General features: G+C 55.8%; 1 protein-coding gene across 10 annotated transcripts in view; it reads right to left on the bottom strand.

The window, feature by feature from the left end:
- Nucleotides 1-20,766, bottom strand: part of PIK3R5 (phosphoinositide-3-kinase regulatory subunit 5) — a 63,135-nt gene continuing 42,369 nt past the window's right edge. For 7 of the 10 annotated variants that reach the window (XM_081805717.1, XM_081805723.1, XM_081805724.1 and 4 more), the window contains 17 exons: nt 19,793-19,893; nt 17,445-17,513; nt 16,603-16,741; nt 9,097-9,166; nt 7,073-7,247; nt 6,414-6,567; nt 6,081-6,167; nt 5,099-5,828; nt 4,830-4,992; nt 4,412-4,519; nt 3,825-3,953; nt 3,623-3,716; nt 3,435-3,511; nt 2,691-2,784; nt 2,528-2,610; nt 1,949-2,061; nt 1-1,840 (listed from right to left, as the gene is read on the bottom strand). In XM_081805717.1, the coding sequence (XP_081661843.1) occupies nt 1,693-1,840; nt 1,949-2,061; nt 2,528-2,610; nt 2,691-2,784; nt 3,435-3,511; nt 3,623-3,716; nt 3,825-3,953; nt 4,412-4,519; nt 4,830-4,992; nt 5,099-5,828; nt 6,081-6,167; nt 6,414-6,567; nt 7,073-7,247; nt 9,097-9,166; nt 16,603-16,741; nt 17,445-17,513; nt 19,793-19,893 (2,534 nt within the window). In that variant the 3' untranslated portion in view covers nt 1-1,692. The remainder of the gene's footprint in view (nt 1,841-1,948; nt 2,062-2,527; nt 2,611-2,690; nt 2,785-3,434; nt 3,512-3,622; nt 3,717-3,824; nt 3,954-4,411; nt 4,520-4,829; nt 4,993-5,098; nt 5,829-6,080; nt 6,168-6,413; nt 6,568-7,072; nt 7,248-9,096; nt 9,167-16,602; nt 16,742-17,444; nt 17,514-19,792; nt 19,894-20,766) is intronic. The other 3 variants (XM_081805726.1, XM_081805725.1, XM_081805727.1) reach the window with 3 other exon arrangements.

The following is a 20,766-nucleotide window of genomic DNA, read 5'->3' as shown; positions in this document are numbered from 1 at the left end:
TACGAGACTAACCAAGTTTTATTTGAAAATAATATTAAATTCTATTCATTTATTCTTGGATATAGGTTTATCATGTAGTAGCCTGTTCACCCAACAGAAGACTATGGAAGGTATATGGCCGACCGCTCTCTGGAGCCTGGAGCAAGTACAAATGGTGAGGACAGGGGAGGGACGGTGACACAGGGTGGGAGCCGGCTCTGTTCACTTCTCTCCAGTGGTGAGTGGTCCAGGCTGGGGTTCGGGGGCTCCTGTAAGCCCAGAACCTTTGGAGCCGGGTGAAGCAGGAGAAGGAGGGGACGGAGAGGCGCTGAGCAGGATACGATCATCTTCCATGGCTACATTCTCCACCTGTACCGTCCAAATCCTGGTCCTCAGCCCTGCCCTCCCCCACTACCACCCTAGCCCACGTTTGCTTCCAGCTTCCAAACCACTCCGACCCGCCAGCTTTACGTTTTTGGCTCTCACGTCCTGTGACCCATTTCCCCCAGCCAGGCTCTCCTCGACCCCTCCAGGATCCCGCCCAGACGCCAGAATGGTGCCAGTGAACTTTGGGGCTGGAAGCCTCTATATGCAATGTGCACCAGCCTAAGGCGTGACGTGGGAGCGGGGGTCATGGGGCCCAACCCGGGAGAGAAGTCGGCGAGGGCTTGGGGATACCCGTGCAACCCTCCTCCTAGCCTCGCCAAGGCCATTCCTCCTTCAGAGGGTAAAACTGACCACTCCTCACTCCCTCAGTCTCGGTTCTGCCTCAAGGGTGAATGAAGAGCATCCCAGAGGCCATGAGCGTGTCCCAGTGCCAGGCAGGGGGGGTGCTGGCGCTTAAGGGTGAGGCCACTCATCTGTACTGAGCCCCAGCTATGAGCCAGCCACTGGGCCAGGTGCTTAGCGGACGATTGCTTTTCAACCCCTGAAGGTCTTAGTGCTGAGGATGTGGAGGCTCGGAGAAGCTAATTCACTTCCTTCTGGTCACTGAGCTAGAAGGTAACCGAGCTGTTGAATCTATGCCTGTCCTGTCTCCCAAGGCTCTCAGATCTAGAAAGGGGCTCCTGAGAGAATATGTTCCAGGGGCTGAGAGTAGACAGGTAAAGTATTAGTGCTGTTTTTCAGAAGACCCAGGGAACTTGTGAGACACGGGGCAGGGGCGGGGAGAGAGAGAGAGAGAGAGAGAAAGAGATGGGGTGGTACTGAAGGTCTGGGAAGAAATTCCTAGTCTTGTTACTACCACCTGAGCCCCAGAGTAGAGGGGACTGAACCCCAGATACAAAGGGCCCCCCAAGATTTTGACAGACTAAGGCGGGGGGTCCAGCCAAGCATTGGGAGAGGAGGCCTAAACCACACCCCAGAGCACCAGAGCCTCAGATCTTTCTAGAAAGGATCCTAGACCACACCAGTGGCCGGGGCCTCTGGAGGTCAGCTCATCCATCCCTCTCCTCTCTACCGTGAGGAATCTGAGGGGCAGTGTGGCCAGCCGCTCTCTCCCTAATGCCTGTGTCTTAACTAAACACAGCCTGAGGGCCCAGAAACCACCAATCCCCTGCCCACTGTCCACTGCAGGACCCATAGCAGGGCCTGATCCAACAGAGGGCCATCTAGTTCCCCAGAGGGAGCGAGACCCTCGAGGCCACCGTGTGGGGAGGGCCTCCCAGGAGGCTGCCTGCCCAGGGCTTCCTGTCCAGGCTGGTGAGGGCCCCACTAGGGCAGAGCTCCACTGAACGTCATGATGGGCAGGCAGAGGAGGGAGCAGAGGTCCGGCGGGGCCTGGGCTGGTGGGTCTGGGGTCCTCTGGGGTTGGGGGTGGAGGCTGCTCTTCTCTGGCTTGTAGCAAGGTGAGACCTCACACCTGTGGGGCAGGCGGGAGTAAGGGCAGGCCCCCCCATCCCTGCAGCTCCTTCCGGGGTTCTAGCACGCGGCACAGAGGCGGGCCCCTTCCCTGGGCCCCCCTTCCTACCGGACCACACTCTGCAGGATCTTCCTCTCATCCTGGTCCAGGCACACGGCGAAGGGGCAGCCATTGGAGCCGATGATCTGCACCTTGTCCACTTTGATCTGTGACGTGCTAATCTGGAAGCAAGGCCCCCATCAGTCCTCCCCGATCCCCGGCCCCAGAACCGCCAGCCCTCGGCGGCTCTCTGCCTCAGGCCACCCCGGCAGCAGCTCTGCGGGACTGACGGCCAGCTCGGGTGAGGGTCCGGCAGCCTCCGTGAGGCCCTGCCTCCTCTCCGGCCTCCACCCTCCCTGAGTCTGGAAGAAACAAGTGCCCCCAGGAGAAGTTCCCACGGCCCCACTGTGAGGCCCCGGGTCCCCGACACGGAGCCATTCTGCGCGCACCCAGGGCTCCCCCGGCTGCCCGCCAAAGCCTTTGCACGCAGATACATCCGCCCGTAGGGCACCCCACAGTGTGTGCACCCCAAACCGCACCCCCAGCCTGCCTCCCCTCCCCACCCGCACCCGCGCATGCGCGCACACAGGCGCCCACCGGCGCCAGGGTCTCCGGAAGGCTCGATGGCGGAGAGGGGGGCGTCTTTACCTGGTTGAAGCCCTTCTTAGACTTGGGGTTCTGTCTTTTCACCACCTCTGTCAGGTTTAGCGTTAGGGCCTCCATGCTGGAGTCTGAGGGGCAGGGGCGGCTCAGGCCAGGCTCGGGGCCCCGCCGCCCCGCCGCGCCCCGCCGCGCCCCTGCGCCCCCTCACCTAGCTCCTCCTGCTTCCGGCAGGCCTTGCTGAGATTGACCGAGGTGCACACCTTCTCCATGTTACTCCAGCGGCTTCGTCCACTGATGGCCCCCTGGAAACGCAGCCAGACCCTCTCAGCCGGAGGCCCCCGGGGCCCACCAGCCACAGGGAGCTGCCTGCAGTCGGCGCCCCCCGGGAAGCTCTCACCCGCTCGCTTCTGCACCAAGAGCCCTCCGACTCCCGATCCCCTATAGACCTTGATGACTCCGGGGAGGAGCGTTAGGTCGCTGGCCTGGTCCATGGATCTGAGGGCACGAGAGCTCGGAGCACCCGCGCCCTCTGGTGGGCTCATGGGCGACCCTCCCACACTCCGGCCCCCCAGATCCCCCCTTTCCCTTCCGACATGGCCCCACCTCCCATGCACCCAGCCAGGCACGCCAGCCCCGTGGACGCTGGGCTCTCCCTCACTGTGCCTCTGGACCCCTCACCCTCAGCCCAGCAGCCAGGCCCTAACACTTCACGGGAGCTGCTGAGCACATCCAGGTGGGGGGAGAGCACACCAGGGGGAGGGGGGGCGCTTTGGAGGCCCAAGGGGAGAAGGATGTTCACTCCCTCCCCTCTGTCCAGGGGAGCCTGCTGCAGCCTCCCAGCTTAAAGACTGGGGCCCGGGCACATCGCGGGGGGGGGAGGGGGGCTGACTCTGGGTGAGGACGGGTCAGGAACGGGCCCCAGAGGGACAGGGGTCCCAAGCAGCAGCCTCACCTTGCTGTAAATAATCTGTAGTGTTAGAGGGACGGCCTCGCGATCACCATCGATGCCCAGACGCTTGCTGCCAGGACCTGGGCCGCACGGGACAGACCTTCACTCCCTCTCGTTTCCGGTACCCCTCCCAGACCCCGCGGCCGCCACCTCCCGGGCCCCGTCTCCCCCGGGGCTCAGGCAGCACCCACCCGAAGCCTTGATGGCACGCGTGGCGGCCGAGTGACCCAGCTCCAGGGAGTGGATGAAGATCTCTTTCATCTTCTCCCCGGTGATGAAAGTCAGCTGCAGAGGGCAAGGGCCGGCGTCAGTGGGGACCTCCCGGAGCGGCCCCCCACCCCGGGGCTGCTGGCTGCAGGGGTGGGGCGGTGCCTGCAGTGGGGGGGTCCTTACCTCTGTCTGATAGACCTGCAGCAGCACTGGCCGGGCCGCGAAGCGACAGTAATACAGTAGCATGTCCGCCAGGATAGGCAGCTGGGCCGAGGAGCCGTCCAGGGGCCGGGGTTCCGCCTTCAGAGACTGCTGAGGGTGGGCGGCGGAGCCCGGTCAGAGGCACTGGTGGCCAGCAAGCGAGCGAGGGAGCAAGGGAACGTGAGGGCAGGAGACACGGACACACACACGTGTGGAGACTGAGGCAGACCAAGCCAGGCAAGGGGGTGGTGGGATCAAAGCAGGACACATAATGGTCGGGGGACGACCCACAGCCCAGCCTCTGGAGCCCCCTCACCGGACACCAGGGCCGCCAGGGAGGGCCCTGGCCGAGCTGGACAAAGCCGGAGGAAGTGAGGAAGGGGGCTGAAGCCTAAGGTCCCCCGGACCCTGCTGGGACCCGCCGTGACACTGCCCTCGATTTGGGCTCAGTCGCACTTCTCACCCCGGTCCTCCCTGGAGGCCTCAAGCTGGATCCCCCGAAACCAGGGCCTCCGAGCAGCGCCGTGCGACTGCAGTTGGTGCCCCCCGCCCCCCCGGGGGCCACTCACCTGGCACAGGACTTCGGGGGGCAGGTGCATGAGGCCCAGCACGTTGCGCTCATACCAGGGGTCGAGCATGCCGAGGTAGTGGGAGATGTCATTGGTGCTCTCCAGCTCCTGGGGCAAGGGGCGAGAGTCATTCCAGCCCCCCGGGGCCCCAGATGGCATCTGCAGCCCCAGCCGTAGCTCCTCCCGGCCCTGAGAGAAGTCTGCGAATCTTTAGTCTGTGTCACACAGCAAAGCGCCGCCCCCGCGTGCAGGGCAGGAGCTGCTCCCCAGAGCGAGGCTCAAGCGGGAGAAGGCGACTGCAGTCGCCTAGACTCGGTGACTGCTCTTGGCAACCTCTCACCAGCCCCCGTCGGGTCACCGGACCTGCAGGTGCCCACTCTGCGCCCCCACTGCATGTGGCCCGGGGCTGGGGACATACCGCAGGGCTGGGGTGCCTCGGGGAGTCTGTGGGGGGTGGGGGCGTCTGGCTGGCGGCGGGGGGGCAGGCGCTGGAGCCGGTCCCCTGGCTTCGCTTCACGGGCACGTAGAAGAACTGAAGCTTGAAGCACCGTGTGAGGAGCGGGCGGTTGTTCTCCAGCTGCCTGGTAAAGAAGAAGGCGAGGAGAGGAGCGGTCCCTCTCGGACCCTCAGCCCCCCCGCCCCGCCGCCCCCCCAGGGCAGAGCGAGGCCCCCGGGTCCGGCTCCTACCGCAGGTTGCTGTAGGCCCGAGCCACCTTCCCCGAAATCCGATCGGAGCCGAAGACCACGACGCGTAGTGTGGACGCCTTGGGGTCCTCGTCCCCGCTCAGGAAGGGTCGACGGCGTTGGTGCCGCAAGGCGGGGGCCAGGAGCCAGCTGGGCAGCTGGGCGCTGAGCTTGGGCTGGGGCAGGGAGCGCGAGCGCTGGGCCCGCGTGGGGGGCGGCGGCGGCAGCAGGCCGTCCAGGGGGCTGCAGAGGCTCCCCGCCCGCCGCAGCGGCAGGCTCGAGCCTGAGCCCGAGCCGCCCTCCAGGCCCCGGGGGTCCCTCCGCAGCACCAGCTGGCTGGTGCTCTTGAAGAGTTTATAGATCCTGTTGAACTTCTGCCCAGGCCTGCGGTGGCCCCGGCGCTCCTGGCCGCCCGGCCTCTTGGGCCACTCGGAGGAGCCCTCCTCGCTGTCCTCCACGTAGCCGCTGTCCATGCCGTCCGAGAGGCCCGAGACGAAGGAGGTCAGCAGCTGGGGGGAGAGGGTGGGCCCCGAGGCCTGGGACGAGGCGAGGGACAGGGTGGAGTCGTGGAAGACCGCCGAGCTGGTGGAGAGCACTGAGTCCCTCTGGGCACAATGCCCGTCCGTTTCCAAGTCCTCCTCCTCTTCCTCCTCCTCCTCCTGCTCCTCATCATCCCCCAGGATCCCCGGCTGGAGCAGCTCCTGTTCCTTGAGCAGGATTTCCTGCAGGATGTCTGCAGGGAAGCCAGGGGAGGCACCGTCTGGGCATCTGGGTCCTTGAAACCCCTCTTGCACCCCCTCGGAAGGGGCGACAGGCTCAGACCAGCCAGAGGAGGAGGAGGGCGAGGGCAGAAGGAGGTGAAGTGCAGCCCAGGACTCGAGCACCGCCCCCTGCCCAGGCGGCTGGCGGCAGGACCAGGAAGCAGCCCCCCCCCCACCCCAGGGGGTGCGGGTGGGCTCCACGAGGGCCCCAGCCAGCTGCTTACCGAAGCTGTCCTGGTTCCAGCTGTACGTGTGACACCTGGCGACAGGGATGGGGATGGTGCGGAGCTGGCCAGGTTGGGCAGTGTCTGCTAGAACAGGGCGACAGGGGGTGAGGGCTGGAAGGGGCTCACAGAAGAGACCAGCGCTGGCCACACAGCTGGACGGGGCCGGGGCCGAGTGGGAAGCTGGCCAGCCTCTTTCCGCCCTCGGGGGTGGTGGAGCCCCCAGATGAGGAGAGCCTGGGTCCCCCACGGGCGGTGTGGGGCAGAACCACTGGCCGACTTGGACTGCTCACCACCCGGGGAAAAGGCACCGCGCTCTCCCAAGAGCCTCACCTAACACGCCGGGGAAGCCAGCTTTCTGTCCCACCGCCTGCAGCCTGGTCCTGAGCCACTCCCGGGCCTCGGCTGCGTCCCCGATGCCAGAAGCTAGCTCCTGAGCTTCCGCAGTCTCCGTGAAGATGTCTTCGAGCTCGGCCAGGCTCTTGGACTGAAAGCCCAGGAGGAGACGGGCTCACGCCCCCGAAACCAAGGCTCGGCTGCCCGACTCCTCGAGCTCCTAGGGTCTTCCCGATGGCGGCCGTGGCCCATCTCCTCCCCTGCCTCGGCACCCACCTCCCCCCACACCTGGCCGGGGGCCTCCCCGGGCCCCTCTTCTCAGGAAAGGCCCAGAGCCAGGGCCCTGCCGAGTTGGGGGAGGGTCCTTCACAGCTCCCCGCCACGTCCCAGACAGGGGAGGGGGCTGTCCAGGGCCACAGAGCTAGGACTAGAAGTCAGGTCTTCCAGCTTCCCTCTACAGCCTGTTCCCAGCCCGTTCCCAGCCCGCCCGGCCCAGGCCATCCTCAGAGGCTCCTGCCCAGCCCCCTGCCCAGGCTGCCACCCACCTCTGTCGGGATCCAGTGCCACCGAAACCTCTCAGTGTGGCCAGCCCTCCAGCCACTGCCCTGCCACGTCAGCCACGGTGACGCTAAGGCCCCGGGGCCCCAGGCACGTACCTGCAGCCTGCCGTGCAGCCCCGGGAGGTCACAGTGGGCCCCGAAGGTGGCCTGGAAGGCGTGCAGGAGCAGGGTAGTATAAGCACTGTGGGGCGAGTGCCCGGGCGTGCTCAGCTTGTTGGCCACGGCGAGGAACTCAGCCTGCACCTCCACTGGGTTCAGCAACAGCACGGTGCTGGGGACACAGAAGGCAGGCTCTGGGGGGTGGGGACAGTGCAGCCCCTCACGTCTGGCGCCTGGCGGAGCTGCTGAGCCCCAACCCCCCTGGCGGCTGAGGCCAGGGGAGAGGCAGGGGGCTGGCTCAAGGGTCCCAGGTCCAAGTGCAAAGCTTAGGGTCTACTCCTGAGTATTTTTCAGCCAGTGTTTTCAAAGGGCCTTTTGAAAGCGGGACTTCATTGTTACAAAAGGAACTTCACCTTAATTTTTATATCAACATTTTTCCTACAGGACATTGGAATGGATGGAAGGAGGACTCAAGAGGACTGCCCTCTCAGCGGAGGTGACTTGGAGCTAGGGGCTCATTTTGCAGGGGGGAGGGAGCCGGGCGGCCACATACCTGCACGCAGGCTGGCCTGGAAGTTCAGGCTAGGCGTCAAGGCTGCCTGTGAGTCTGCAGCTCACAGGCGGCCCCTTCTCTAACTCCCGAAAGCCATCACCCCAGCTAGCTTGTACGGGGCTGGGAGCGGACTGTGTGCCCAGCCTCCCCGCCCCCCCCTCCCCCGCCTCTCCTCCCCTGGACCCTGGGCTCCCTCTCCGGGCCAGCCTTGACATTCTGTTCATCATGGAAAACTTCAGACAGACCCAAATGTTCAAAGAATCGTGAACCCCCCAAGGTGTCGATGGCTCAGTTAACAGCCACATGACTGTTCTCACTTCACCCACATCGGCCCTCCGTCGCTGTGTTTTCTCGAAGTGTGTTGGAGACATCACAATATCCCAGCTGTAGAGACTTTGGTGTGAGCTGCTTGCACTGCCCCCCGCCCCCCCAGGCTCCGTGCAGAGAAGCAAGGTGAAGGCGGCCCTCCTGTCCCGTTTCTGCGGATGGCCGCCCCGGGTCAGGGCTCCCCGGACGGGACCGGGCTCTGTCAGAGTCCCCATCCTATAGGGGGGAAACTAATGTTGATTTCTCTATTTGTCAGAAAAAGGGGACAGGCTTGCACAAGCCGTCCCTGCCTGAGCCACTGTCCTCCACTGCGTGCTTGCTCACTCCTTCCACGTACGTGTGCTGAGCTCCACTGTGTGCAGGACGCGACCAGCCAGGCGCATGCCCTCCCCCTGCATGCCTTCTGGGCACGTGTGTTCACCTAAAACTCATTTCAGTTCTGCGTGCGTGTGCGTGTGCGTTTGCGTGTATATGAACGTAGGCTTTCATATAAAATGCATTGTTTAGGGGTGCCTGGCTGGCTCAGTTGGTGGAGCATGCCGCTCTTGATCTCAGGGTCGTGAGTTCGAGCCCCACAGAACTTGGGCGTAGAGATTACATAAAATAAATAAATAAATAAATAAATAAATAAATAAATAAATAAAATAACATGCATTTTTTACTGTCGAAAAAAGTTTGGAAAATGCTATTTTAGTAACAGGCAGAAAGACATCGTAGAAAGCACGTGGGCTTTTGAGTAAGACTGAGGCTTAAATCCCGGCTCAGACGCTTACTAGCTGTGTGACCATCGGGAAGTAATACTCGGCCTCCCTGACCTCCAGTTTCCCTATCTGAAAAGTGGGGGCAAAGTGAGGTCATGTGTGCCCAGGACCTGGCATGATCGGTGCAGGTGGTTTTTAACGTTTGTTGTTTAAGTTTCCGAGCCATTTAGAACTCGGAGGAAAACCCCTCAGCCCAGAGAAACAACCTTATGTACAAAGCATCACCAACTATTCCAAGGCGTTCCTGGTCCTCTCGAAGACTGTTTGTTGGTGGCTGGGGCGGGGGGGGTACAGTGTTGGAGGGAAAACCAGATGCATGGGGCTGGGAGGGGGGACGGTGTGGGTTTGGGGATGGGGGAACCCCCCTCAAGAACACTCACACGGTGGAGCTGCGGTGACTCCTAACGGGCAGGCCCTGCTCGGCCCTCACCAGTCGCTGGTAGGTGATTCCTGTTGCCAAAACAAACGAGAGTTGGTAGGTTTATCTGCAACTTCAGCAGTCATGGCCTTGGGCCTCCCAGTGGCCCCGCCCCGCCCGCGATGAGGCTCAGGCCCCATGCAGCTCTGCTCCCCACAGACGGTGGGTGCAGTACCTGAGGCTTTAGGGTGGCCAGCCTGCGGCGGCCCAGGGGTTCCCTGACCCTCTCTCGGCTCCCCCGAGGGCGTGTGGGCCCCCAGCTCAGTCTCCTCCAGCCCTCTGAGCCTCTGCCCAGCTTCCCACTGGCTCTCAGGGCAGCTCGCGCTCCCTGCTGCTGTCCCTCCCAGGCTGAGCCCTGCCTCTGCCCCCAATAAAAAAGTTCACCTTATGTCTATTTTGATAGGAAAGTCCCTGAAACTGGCTACCGCTATCAGGACCTGGGACGCCACCTGGTGGCCACTCGCGTGCATGACCGAGGCGAGCTCTCCTCCCCGCCCCCTGCAAGCCCCCCAGGGAAATGCTGTCGTGCAGACTTCTCTTGCTCAGTCTTCTCCTGACCCTCCTGTCTGTGGGATGGCTTCCAGCTCTGCAGAGCCACCAGCTCTGGGGGCAGTGAAGCGAGACCTTCCACCCCGCTCCTTCACTGCCCTGCCCACGGTCACCCCGACAGGACCAGACCCCCTCTGCCCACGCCACTCTTCCTGGTGGGCCACATGCAGCAGAGACTTGTGGGCATCCACCCAACACCCATCCTCCTTCTTTACCAAAGGGACCCTGGGCACAGGGCAAGAGGTCACATTTCTCAACCTCCCTTGCAGGGGTTGGGTGGGGCTTCTGGAACACCCCTTTCTGCAACCCCCGCTTTCCTCCTTTCTGTTAACTGGAATAGGGCCATGAAAGCCGGAGCTCCTGCAGCCATTAGACCACGAAGTGGCATCAAGACCGATGTTCCCTGCTAAGGATGGGGGAGCAGAATAAAAGGAAAGGCCTGGTTTAGAATGTTAGTGGGACTCCTGTGCCAACTGTGGACTCCCTTCCACTGGATTTTTTTTTTTTTAATAGAAGGAAAAAAATAAACCCTTATGAGTTTCTACCAGCCTTATACTGGGGGGGGGGTTTCTGTTATGGGCAGCCAGCTTACTTCTGATCCCACCCCGTGATTTCTGGAACAGCGGCTCCCCACTCCTTTCCCTACATCTCCCCCTGTGACTCCGTGATACAAGAAATACATTATGTGGTCGTAATGTCCTCTTTCAGTTCCAGGATCCTATCAGGGTCCCACACTGCGTGGACTTATTTCTCCTTAGCCTCCTCCACCTGTAACGCTTCCTCAGTCTGTCCCGGTCTTCCGTGATCTTGACCCAAGTGTCCTGATTGGTTCCCGTAGAATGTCCCTCGATTTGGGGTGTTTCATGTCACCCCAGGATTGGAGTGATGCAAGAATCTTTGACAAGAATACCAGAGAAGTGATGTTATGTCCCTCCTAACTACTGTTTTTCAATCATTAAAATCTCTTTCACTGATGTTGTGTCATCAAATACTCAAATTTTTAAATGTTCTCTGTATTTTTTTTTTTTTTTTGGACAGACCACTTTTGGTCAGTGATAATTAAGACTTTGAAAGGTAAGGAGTAGATTTCAATTATAATGTTTTCCCCTGCCAGTTGCGTCTCTCACTTTGGGTTCTTATCAAAGTGGGACTTGAAACTGGCATCCGAAATGGGTGTAGTCTATGGGACTGAGCTCTTAACCCGTGGGGTCTGCGTTAACTCTGGGTAGCTAGTGTCAGAACCGAGCCGGGTATTGGGACACTCAGGTGGTGTCTGGAGAGCTGGAGGATTCGTGGTTGTCTGGGGTGGGGGGGAAACCTATGCATTTGGTGCAAGAGCGTTCTTTGAGGAAAGCCCCTACCTGCTATTCAATGATGCTTGACTTTCCTTCAAGGGATCTACACCTTTTATTCCATAATCAGAGACAAGAAAAGTATGAAATGCAAATGTCTCTGGTCAGTAATGTCCCGAGAGAAACTTAGGGCCACTGAAGATTATTCAGAATTCACCTGCCACCAGTTGATGAGCCAAAGTGACCGAATCTAGGTTTGTACCTGCTTCGACAGAAGGTCGAAGGGTCGAAGGCACCAAGTGAAAGGAAAAGCGGCCGAGATTGCCCAGAGAGGAACGTGCTTACAAAATAGCAGCTGGGACAGCCCCGGGTTTTCCCGTCACACGCAACTCCCGGCCTATGCCTCCTGGCAGAAAGAGCTTTATGCAAATGTGAGAATAGGTTTCTGGAGTCAAAGGATATGGCTTTCGGGGATCAAACAGACATAGGCTCAAGGGGTAGAGCTCTTGTCAGCTCTGTGAGCGTGGCCAAGCTACCTACCTGTCTAGGCTTCAGGTTCATCCTCTGGAAGATGGGAATAAACTATATACCCAAAGGGGTGTTCTGAGGACAGAGGAGACCAACCCTTAGCAGCGGTCAACGCATGGGAAGCCCAAAGGAGATGCAAACATCAGCAGCAGCAGCAGCAGCATCACCAAAAATTACAGTCCTACTTTTGACAGGGAGGCTCAGAGAGCTTATATAACCTGTCCAAGGTCATCAGCTAGGAAGTGACAAAGCAGAGGTCATACCAAGGCCCGTGTTCCCTCTCTCACACCTGACTCCACAGCATGGGCAAGACACATTAAACTTCCCTGAGTCTCGGTTTTCACCTGCATGAAATGGGGGGAATACTGCTTTTCCCTCTGCCCAGAGGGGCCGAGGTCTGGGCGGAAAGCAATCAGCGTGTGCTCTGGAAACTGTCCTGTGACTCCCGGATGATGCTCACTGTCGCCCCTCACGATTGCGGATCTGTTCTTCGCAGGCAAGTACTGTGGTCTACGCAGCTGTGCGGGGGGCTCGGAGCAAATACTCAACAAACATGTGGGCTGAACCCAAGAGGGCTGTGATGAGCAGGAGCCCGCAGGACTGACCTGAGGCTTCCTGCCACCCCCACACGAGAGGCGGGGGGCCACCCTACAGGGGTGGAGCCAGGAAGAAGGGGGAGGCCCAAACGCTCGCTCGATAACCTGCCCACTTCCCCTGCCCACCCAGCCACATCAAAGCGGGATCAACTGTTTCGCTCGTCGCTATGGCAACTGGCTCCCTAAAGCTCCACGGGTGGAGGGCCCGGCTCCCCAGGTCCCTTGTCAGGACCTGTGTCTTCGTTACCACTGCCCAATCCACCAGCGACGCGAAGTCCACGGAGGCCAGCATTAACCCTCACGGGGCTCCGATGCTGCCATTCTACGGATGAGGAAGAAAAGCTCCTATAAATGAAATAAAGGTCTGCCACCCCACCACGGCCTCATACCACGTACTGGTAACCACTACGTGATTCAGCCTCGGCTTCCCCTCCGAGGGCTCATTCCGTGGCCTCCGTTCCAGCCTCCACCCCGCTGCCTCCCTCAGCAGGGAGAACTGGGGATGGGGACGCTCTGCAAAGAGGCAAAAATATTCGCCCGGGCGGTAACAGAAGCTCGCTACGGCGCTTTCTAACAAGCCTACTTCGGGATCATGTAGGAAAGGGTAATTTAGCTTAATTTACCAGTCGCCCCCGACGAGGGCTGAGGTTCTGCGAAGTGAGACGATTGAAGGGATTTTTGTTCGGTCGAAAAGCGCACCCCACAGGTTACGGCGTGACCCCCTTCTACGATATTAACTCATTTCGCATCTAATTCTGCAATCTTACTCCGGCTTATCGAGAAACTTCTATCGGGCTCTCATACCCTCCTTTAAACCAGCTCTGCCATCTCGCCGGTTCCGTCGGTAACGAGCTCAGCGTCTTTGACGAAGACTTGCTACATGTTCATCCGGGTGAGGGTGGTTTTTCTTAGCTGTTTGAAAATAACTGATGTGCGAAAGGGTCCGTGATTTCCTACTTCGGTTCTGCTTTCCCTGGAAGAGGACGAGTTCCTAGCACAGGCAGTCTCTCCACCCGGGTGCTGGCCTTCTCCATCACCAGGACATCTGAGGTGTCACACGGTCCCCGGGGCAATGTCGAGGGGAAGGCTCTCAGCAGGAGTGACCGGGCTTCCCGGGGTCCTCTACTCTGAGTCCAAGAGCCCTCATCCCATCAACGGCTCCCATTGTTGCTCTGCCTGGCTCTTGTCCCCCAGGCTTGGAACCCCGCCGTCCCAGTGTCAGGCCCTCACCCTCTACAGCCCACCCTCCATGCTCACTGGGCTGCCCAGAACAGAGTCCCCGCTCAGCTGCCCGCTCCCCAAATATCTCAAGGCATAGCGTGCATTCAGTGGAGAAGAGCCAGCTGCTTCTACCTGACATTGGGAGGCGGTCTCCCTGCGTGCAGGTGACAGCTTCCCCCAGCCCTACATCTCCTGCCCGTACCCATTTCAAAGTAAGAAAGAGTCACTTGGATCTTTGCTTAGCCACTGAAGGCCCTGCCAAGGTATCTGCAGTTTGAATCCTTTCTGCCTACATTATAGAAGGGAAGAAAAGCTTCGCCTTCTTGTTAAAGGAATTCTGGTCACCAGCAAGAAGCCCAGACGCAATGCAGATCCATTGGTTTGGGGGAGGAGTTGGAAGGAAGGGAATGGAAGAGATTAACCCTGAACTGGCTGGTTCACCTAGCGCACCTTGCAAAGTTAAGACTGGCAAACTGTCTATTCATCACGTGCCTGAGCACCTGTCCTCGTCCAGCACCTTCTCCTCAGGGCCTTCCTGGTTTTCTAAATTCTTTTTTTTTTTTTTTTTTTTTAAGATTTTATTTATTTGAGAGAGAGAGAATGAGAGAGAAAGAACACATGAGAGGGGATAGGGTCAGAGGGCGAAGCAGACTCCCTGCCAAGCAGGGAGCCCGATGCGGGGCTCGATCCAGGGACTCGATCCAGGGACTCCAGGATCATGACCTGAGCCAAAGGCAGTCGCTTAACCAACTGAGCCACCCAGGCGCCCTGGTGGTTTTCTAAACTCTTGCACCCAAGTCTCTACCATGCAGTGAGGTCCCAGGAACAGGTGGGCTTTGGGGCCCGCCAACCCTAACCTGTGCCGGGCTCTGCGCCTTTGTAACCGCAGACGGCTGATTGGTTGGGCCCACAGATCAGCGGATTGGTGGGCAGGAGACGGATAAGCTGATTGGTTGGGAGAAGACAGACCCACTGATTGGCTGGGAGGAGACAGCTAGGCTGACTGTTTGGGGGAGGACAGCTCAGCTGATTGGCTGGGAGGAGACAAATCAGATGATTGGGGAAGGAAGTCAGGAATCCCTGCAAAGGAATTTACACACACAGCTTCAGTCCTGAGCTCTCTAGGGTTCTAGGAATTGTTGGGGAATAAGATTTGGTACTCCGGTCCTGTGTGTGTTCAATGTGTATGATGAGAACTAAGTGCTGTGGGCACTAAACAGGGTCTGGTACCTGTACAAATTTTAAAAGAGGAAAAAAAAAAACAAAACCCAAAAATGAGATTTATAATATACATAGTATTCTGGGGACCTGCTTTTTAACTCAGCAAGTGACTCGACATCTTTTGCCCTCGGTACCTCTGTATCTATATCTTTAATGATTGAATAGCTATATAAAAGCTTTAAATTTTATGCTCTCAAATCTGTCTGCCTTATCTTTTATCATTTTTGCCTGGGGGAGGGGGTGGCTGGTATCTCTTCTCTACTCTAGGTGGTTCATGTAACCTACTTCTCTTCTACTACATTCGTGGTCTCGTTTTCCACACTTCAACTTTTAATCTACCTGAAATTTATTTTATGTTTGAGATAGAACTCTTTTTTTTTTTTTTGAGATAGAACTGTAACTCAGTTTTAGTGGTCTTTCAATGGTCCTGATACCATTTATCAAATGACCGATTTGATTCATCACTGGTTTCAGGATGTCACTTGGTCATATAACAAATCTTTATATATTTAACCTGTTTCTAGCCATTCTATGTTGTTCCATTAACTTATCTATTCTTATACCAGCAGTGCACTATTTTATTTTTTTTATTTTTATTTTTTTAAGATTTTATTTATTTATTTGAGAGAGAGAATGAGAGACAGACAGCACAAGAGGGAAGAGGGTCAGAGGGATCAGGGAGCCCAATGCGGGACTCGATCCCGGGACTGCAGGAGCCGAAGGCAGTCGCCCAACCAACTGAGCCACCCAGGTGCCCCAAGAGTGCACTATTTTAATACCTATAGCCTTATAGTTATGGTTACAACCTTCAAAGACCTAGTATGGGAAATACCCCATTCTTCTCCTGTAAGAATGCATCAATACATACATGATAAATGCATAAGTAAATGTTACTGGAGAGCATTTATTCTTTCAGACAGACTTTATCTATTTTGGTAAATTTTAAAAGATATGGTTGGCATTTTTTTTTTATCACACTTGTATTTATTTCTATAACACCTGCTGTTACTACAATACTGACTCAATCTGGCAACACATCTCTTAAATTATTTACCCTTAAGTTTGTTTCTCTATGTAGGTAATTCACATATCTCTTACTTCTTTTATATGTTTAGTTGCTATTACAGATGTTTTTTTTCCCCCCATCACTATGTTCCCTTACTGGTTAATGCCATTAGCTACCTGTTTACTAGGTCTGTCAGTTCTTTGGGTGATTCTGTTAGTCTTGACAGATAAGCAATTGTTTGATCTCTGCATAATTACAACGTTATCTTCTCTGGAAGAAGAAATATTCTTTATTTTTGCCTTTTTGCCTAGGCAAAATCCCCATAAGCACAAGGAGGAAGGTTACTGACTTAAAAGGAAATGCCTCTAGCATTTCACGGTGGGCTGTAAAGAATACTGCCACGTGTTAATAGTATCCATATATTAGAAGGGTTTTGAATATTAGGGATGGATGTTGACTTTTATCAAATGCGTTAAGGGCATCTATCAGGATGTTTATGTGACGTTTTTTCTTTGAGCTACTGACATTGATGAATTACTCTCTCAGGCCACCTTGCAGTAAATCTTACCTACTTAGGTTTTCTCTTGCTCTAGAACAGTTTGCTGGGCCCTCATTTTCGTATTTATTAGAGCACTTGCAATTTTTCAAGAATTCCTCCTTTCCAGACCCCACGTGTGAAAACTTGGCCCCAGGCCCTTGTCCATACCTCTCATGGCGCCCATCAACCCGTCCATTCCTAGCCCCGGTCACTCCCCTGACCAGAACTGAATCGATCCACACACGCATTTCCCCATTTGCTCCTGAGGCAAAGAGGACAAGCAAAGGCCTCTTGGCAGTATTGTGGGGGCCCCTCTGTCTGACCTGGGCAGTCTCGGAGACGCTTTGGCAAGCCAGAGCACAGGCACAGACCATGCAGTGGGGTCTCCTTGCCTTGAACCCCTGCTCAGCTTCCCCTAAGAATTCCTCCTTGAGTTACCGCCCGTGTTCACTTCTGTCAGCCATCCGATCCTTTGTGCACCATGAAGGCCCGACGCACCTGCCGCACCAACACTCACCTGGGGCCTTGAGTTCAGCATCGATGAAGGTGAGCAGCTCCTGGTAGATGCTGCAGTAGGGAACAGGCCAGGTCAGGAACCGGTGGTAGGTTCTGGATGCTTTCAGAAGGAGATCTGAATCGGGTGGGAAGTGTGGCGTCTGGATGGAAAGGGAGCAGCGAGCAGAGAGGTCTGGGTGAGAGAGAGCTCACTGATATTCCCGAACAGACCCTGCTCCTTTCTGGAATGTGCCACAGAAGGCACTCTGTTCCTGGCGGCAGTTCGTCCCGGGACAAGGTCAGAAAGAACCGGAAGTTACCACTGGGGGTGAGTTACGGGTGGGCAAGATGGCACCCGGGGGGCCCCAATTACTGTAAGGGCCATGATTTCACCACACATAATACCCAGTACGTAAGAGCGCCTCTCTGAAAAGCTGTCACCGGGGAGGTCAGCCTAAGGGTGCGATTGCTACCACTCGCTTGGGGGAGTGGTCTTCAGTGCCTGAACCACCTCTATTTATACATCCCCGTGGGAGGCAAAGGTCTATGCTTGGAAGTGGACTGGCTCCCGCGTAGGTGCGGTCATTTGGTGCCACCGGCCTGGTGAAGACGGGATGCTCACACCGGGTGAACCGAAAATCTCTCAGCAGGACCTGCGTCACGCCTCGTGAACAGGCCGGGGACCCGGAGGTGCCAGGCACCGTGGCGTCCTGCATGGAGTTCTGGAGGCCTCTCACGGGGGCCGCTCGGAAGCCATCAGAGGGCTGACACCTGTTTCAAGGGTCCCGGCTTGTCTCTGGAGGGGTGAGGCCGCCCCTCCGGGGCCCCTCCCGCCTCCCCCTGCTGGCGGGCGCTGGAACTTACGCAGAGGACAGTGGAGTAGAAGAGCAGGGCCAGGGGGGCGAGAAGGTCATAGGTGCCCTTCTCTTGGACCTGTGGACAGGACAGGAGAGGAGCGTGAGGCTCATCACAGGTGCAGAACGGAGCAGCGCTTTCTCGTTCTGTCCTTTCTTTTCTTTCTTGCTTCTGGGGAAAAGTAATGTAAGCACTAGGCAAAAATTTGGGAAATACAAGTTAAAAAAAAAAAAAAAGCCCTCACAATATCCCCCCTCCAAAAGCGACCACAGCTGATGTCGCAACGATTCTCCTGACACCATTTCTCCTCTACGTATTTTCCTCTGCAAACGTGTAAATCATAGTGTGTATATTTTTACTCCTCATGCTTCTTACCTGTTATTATTATTACAAATGAATTTCTGTTTTGCTACATCATCTCTAAGACCACCTTTTCCCCTGCTCCTAGTTATGCAGTTCCTTTTTATTTCTGTTATAAAGATTTTTTTTTTAATTTGTGGTATTTTTTTTTTAAGATTTTTAAATTTATTTGAGAGAGAGAGAGCAACAGAGAGCATGAGCAGTGGGGGGAGGAAGAAGCGGGCTCCCTGTTGAGCCAGGAACCCAACATGGGGCCCGATCCCAGGACGCTGGGATCATGACCTGAGCCAAAGGCAGACGATTAACCGACTGAGCCACCCAGGTGCCCCTGTTGCGTATCTTTTAATTTTATAGATTTTTTCCCTGAAGTCCCGATATTAGAAGTGTTCAGTTTTTCTCCCTTATAGGTTTTTGCTTTGGCATGCAAGCATCATGTAAATATTCATATATCTTTTTTCTTCTTTTCTCTGAAGCTTCGTTTTCGTAAATGTAAATCTTTAATCCACTTAGAATGCCATCTGCTGTATGGTATGCGCTAGGAAACGCACTCTGAATTTTTCCAAATGTTTAGTCAATTTTCACTAAACCATTTAATAAATCTTACTGATGCAATTTTTTTGTACCTTAAAATTTGTTTATGCCGTTGGACAATGCCCATCTTTTTATTACCTGCATAATATTTCTTCTGCTAGACCTCCGTCATTTATTAGCTTCATTTTGGACATTTGAGATTATCTTATCGTCCAGCTGTTTTAAATCTTTTTGCAATGCACATTACTCTGTGCACATTACCTTTTTCCATAATTTGGATTACTTCTCTAGGTTCGAGTTCAAGAAGTGGGATCAACGGGTCAAAGACTATAAGCATATTTCTGATCTTTGAAGCTCATTGCCAAGTTGCTTTCCAGAAGGATGGTGCCAATTTTAATATGCCATACTTGTATACAAAAACACGGGTTTCACTCTACCCTTCCCTGCATTGCTCGTTATAATTTTTTTGCTAATTTGCTAGGCAAAGACTGTCTCATTACGGTTTTAATTTGCATCTGTTTTATTGTAACTGAGGCAACATTTTTTCCATATTTTTTTCCAAGGTCTACATACTCTTCGGTGCATCATCCCTTTGACCCACCCACCACACTACATACGCACGTGATTTAGAATTCTTTGGTCAACATGCTAAAGGTCTCAGCCCCTTCTGGAACTCGTGGGCGTTGAAGATGCAGAGAAAGTCCCACCATCTGTGCTGGGCTCCACAGGCTCAAATTGAGAATTCTCCTTTTCTTTACCCTGAACAGACCACGTGTCCAATACACCTGCTGCCCCATCCGTTCTACAAGCCCTCCCCTATTGTTACAAGGTAGTTGATATTTGCGTTTATAAAGTAAATACCCCAAAGGTGGTTTAGCTTTTCTGAGCTGGTCTGCTTGTGATCAGGGTCTAACAGCACCAGGTAAATGGTGGGACCAGAACTGGGACCTTGGGCGTCTTGATAAAACAAGACTTTCCAGGGACAGCTGAGACAGTCACATGTCTTCCAACTCAGTCATGTATTTAAAGAGAAGAAAGGAAAGAAAGAAAAGAAAAGAAAAGAAAGAAAGAAGGAAAGAAAAAACACTTAAGAATTCTTTATTCTTAGCCAGCATCCTCTGTAGGGATTCCCAGCTGTTCTGGAAGACCAGCCCAGCTGAGCCTCAAACACATCCCTCTTCTTAGTCATAAAAGCCTATTTGTTATGGACCTGCTGTTAGACAGGGCCTCAATTTAATCACTTTTCTCTTCTGTGTCTACTTTTATGGATCTTTTCAAGGAAAGGAATTCGGGAGAGCTTCCCCCCTCCTTTCTAGTCAGAAACCTTCAATCCACAAGCAGTGCTGGAACAGAAAAGTCAGGGGTTCCCAGTGCCTTTGCCAAGCCCCACGCCGGGCCAAGCACCCCAGAACCGACACTCCGTGGGGACCTTTCCCTTGCGTCTTCGGTCCCCGGCCGGCGCTCACCTCTCGGGTTTTCTGCAGTATCTGCTCCAGGAGGATGAGGAAGTGGCCTGGGTCCCTGCTGACCAGCTCCTGCAGGCTCCAGCAGTTGAGACACAGGCCAGCTGGAAAGGCAGAGAGGCGAGTTCAGCTCAGGTTTGGAGAGCAGCGGGAATCCCCGCGGGGATTGCACGGGGGCACTCCTTGCTAAAGTAAGAGTCTGAGAAAACTCTGGATCAACAGTCATCTCTGTCATGCCTCATCGAGACAAGTGTCTTAGTCCTGCAAGAGACACAGAGATGGGCCGGGAAGCTACGGTTCTTCCACAGCCTCCCCTGTCCCCGCTTTCCCACAGGGGTGCTGGAACCTGCAAGGTGCAGAGAAGGAGCGCAGAGGCAGAGAGTGCTGGAAGGAGGAGAACAGCCGCGGCTCCCGCCGCCCCGCAGAAGCAAGAGCAAGGCTCTCCTGGCCGTGGGGCTTCCCAGGACTGCGGGGCAGGGGAGCGCAGGAAAGGGGTAAGGTCCATGCCTTTATCTTTTGAAAGCCCGAGTGGGCACTTGGTCATTCTGTAACTTCCCCAGACTTCCTTACTGTGTCGGTCTCTGTTTCCCCGCAGTCAGCAAGGGCAAACCCCTAGAAATTAAAGGGGTGGTCATGGGGGCCCGTGTGCGTGTGTGCGCGTGCGCGGAGTGGAGGTCAGAGCAGTAGGGGCGAGGCGGGAAGGGAACCAGCCGTGGAACTTGAGCTCCGCGCGCCTTCAGGTGCACCAGCGCCTTTCAAGGTTGGGGAGACCCTAACAGTGTTTTCATGTGGACACGGGGTTTTGTAAAATTGGCCAAAGTCAGATATTTTTGTCTTCTTTTACTTAATGATGCCCCTCCACACACACACTCCATTCTATACGCTTAGGCTCCGTCAAACCCTAGGCAGGAAGCAAACTACCATTTACTGAGCACCTACTGTGTGCTGATAAGGTGCTATGCTCTTGCATACACTCT

The sequence above is a fragment of the Leptonychotes weddellii genome, chromosome 15 (assembly GCF_054177405.1).
Source record: "Leptonychotes weddellii isolate Sample4059 chromosome 15, ASM5417740v2, whole genome shotgun sequence".
In the NCBI taxonomy this organism is placed as follows: Eukaryota; Metazoa; Chordata; class Mammalia; order Carnivora; family Phocidae; genus Leptonychotes; species Leptonychotes weddellii.
The sequence above is the reverse complement of the archived record's forward strand: the minus strand, read 5'-3'. Positions and strand labels throughout refer to the sequence as shown.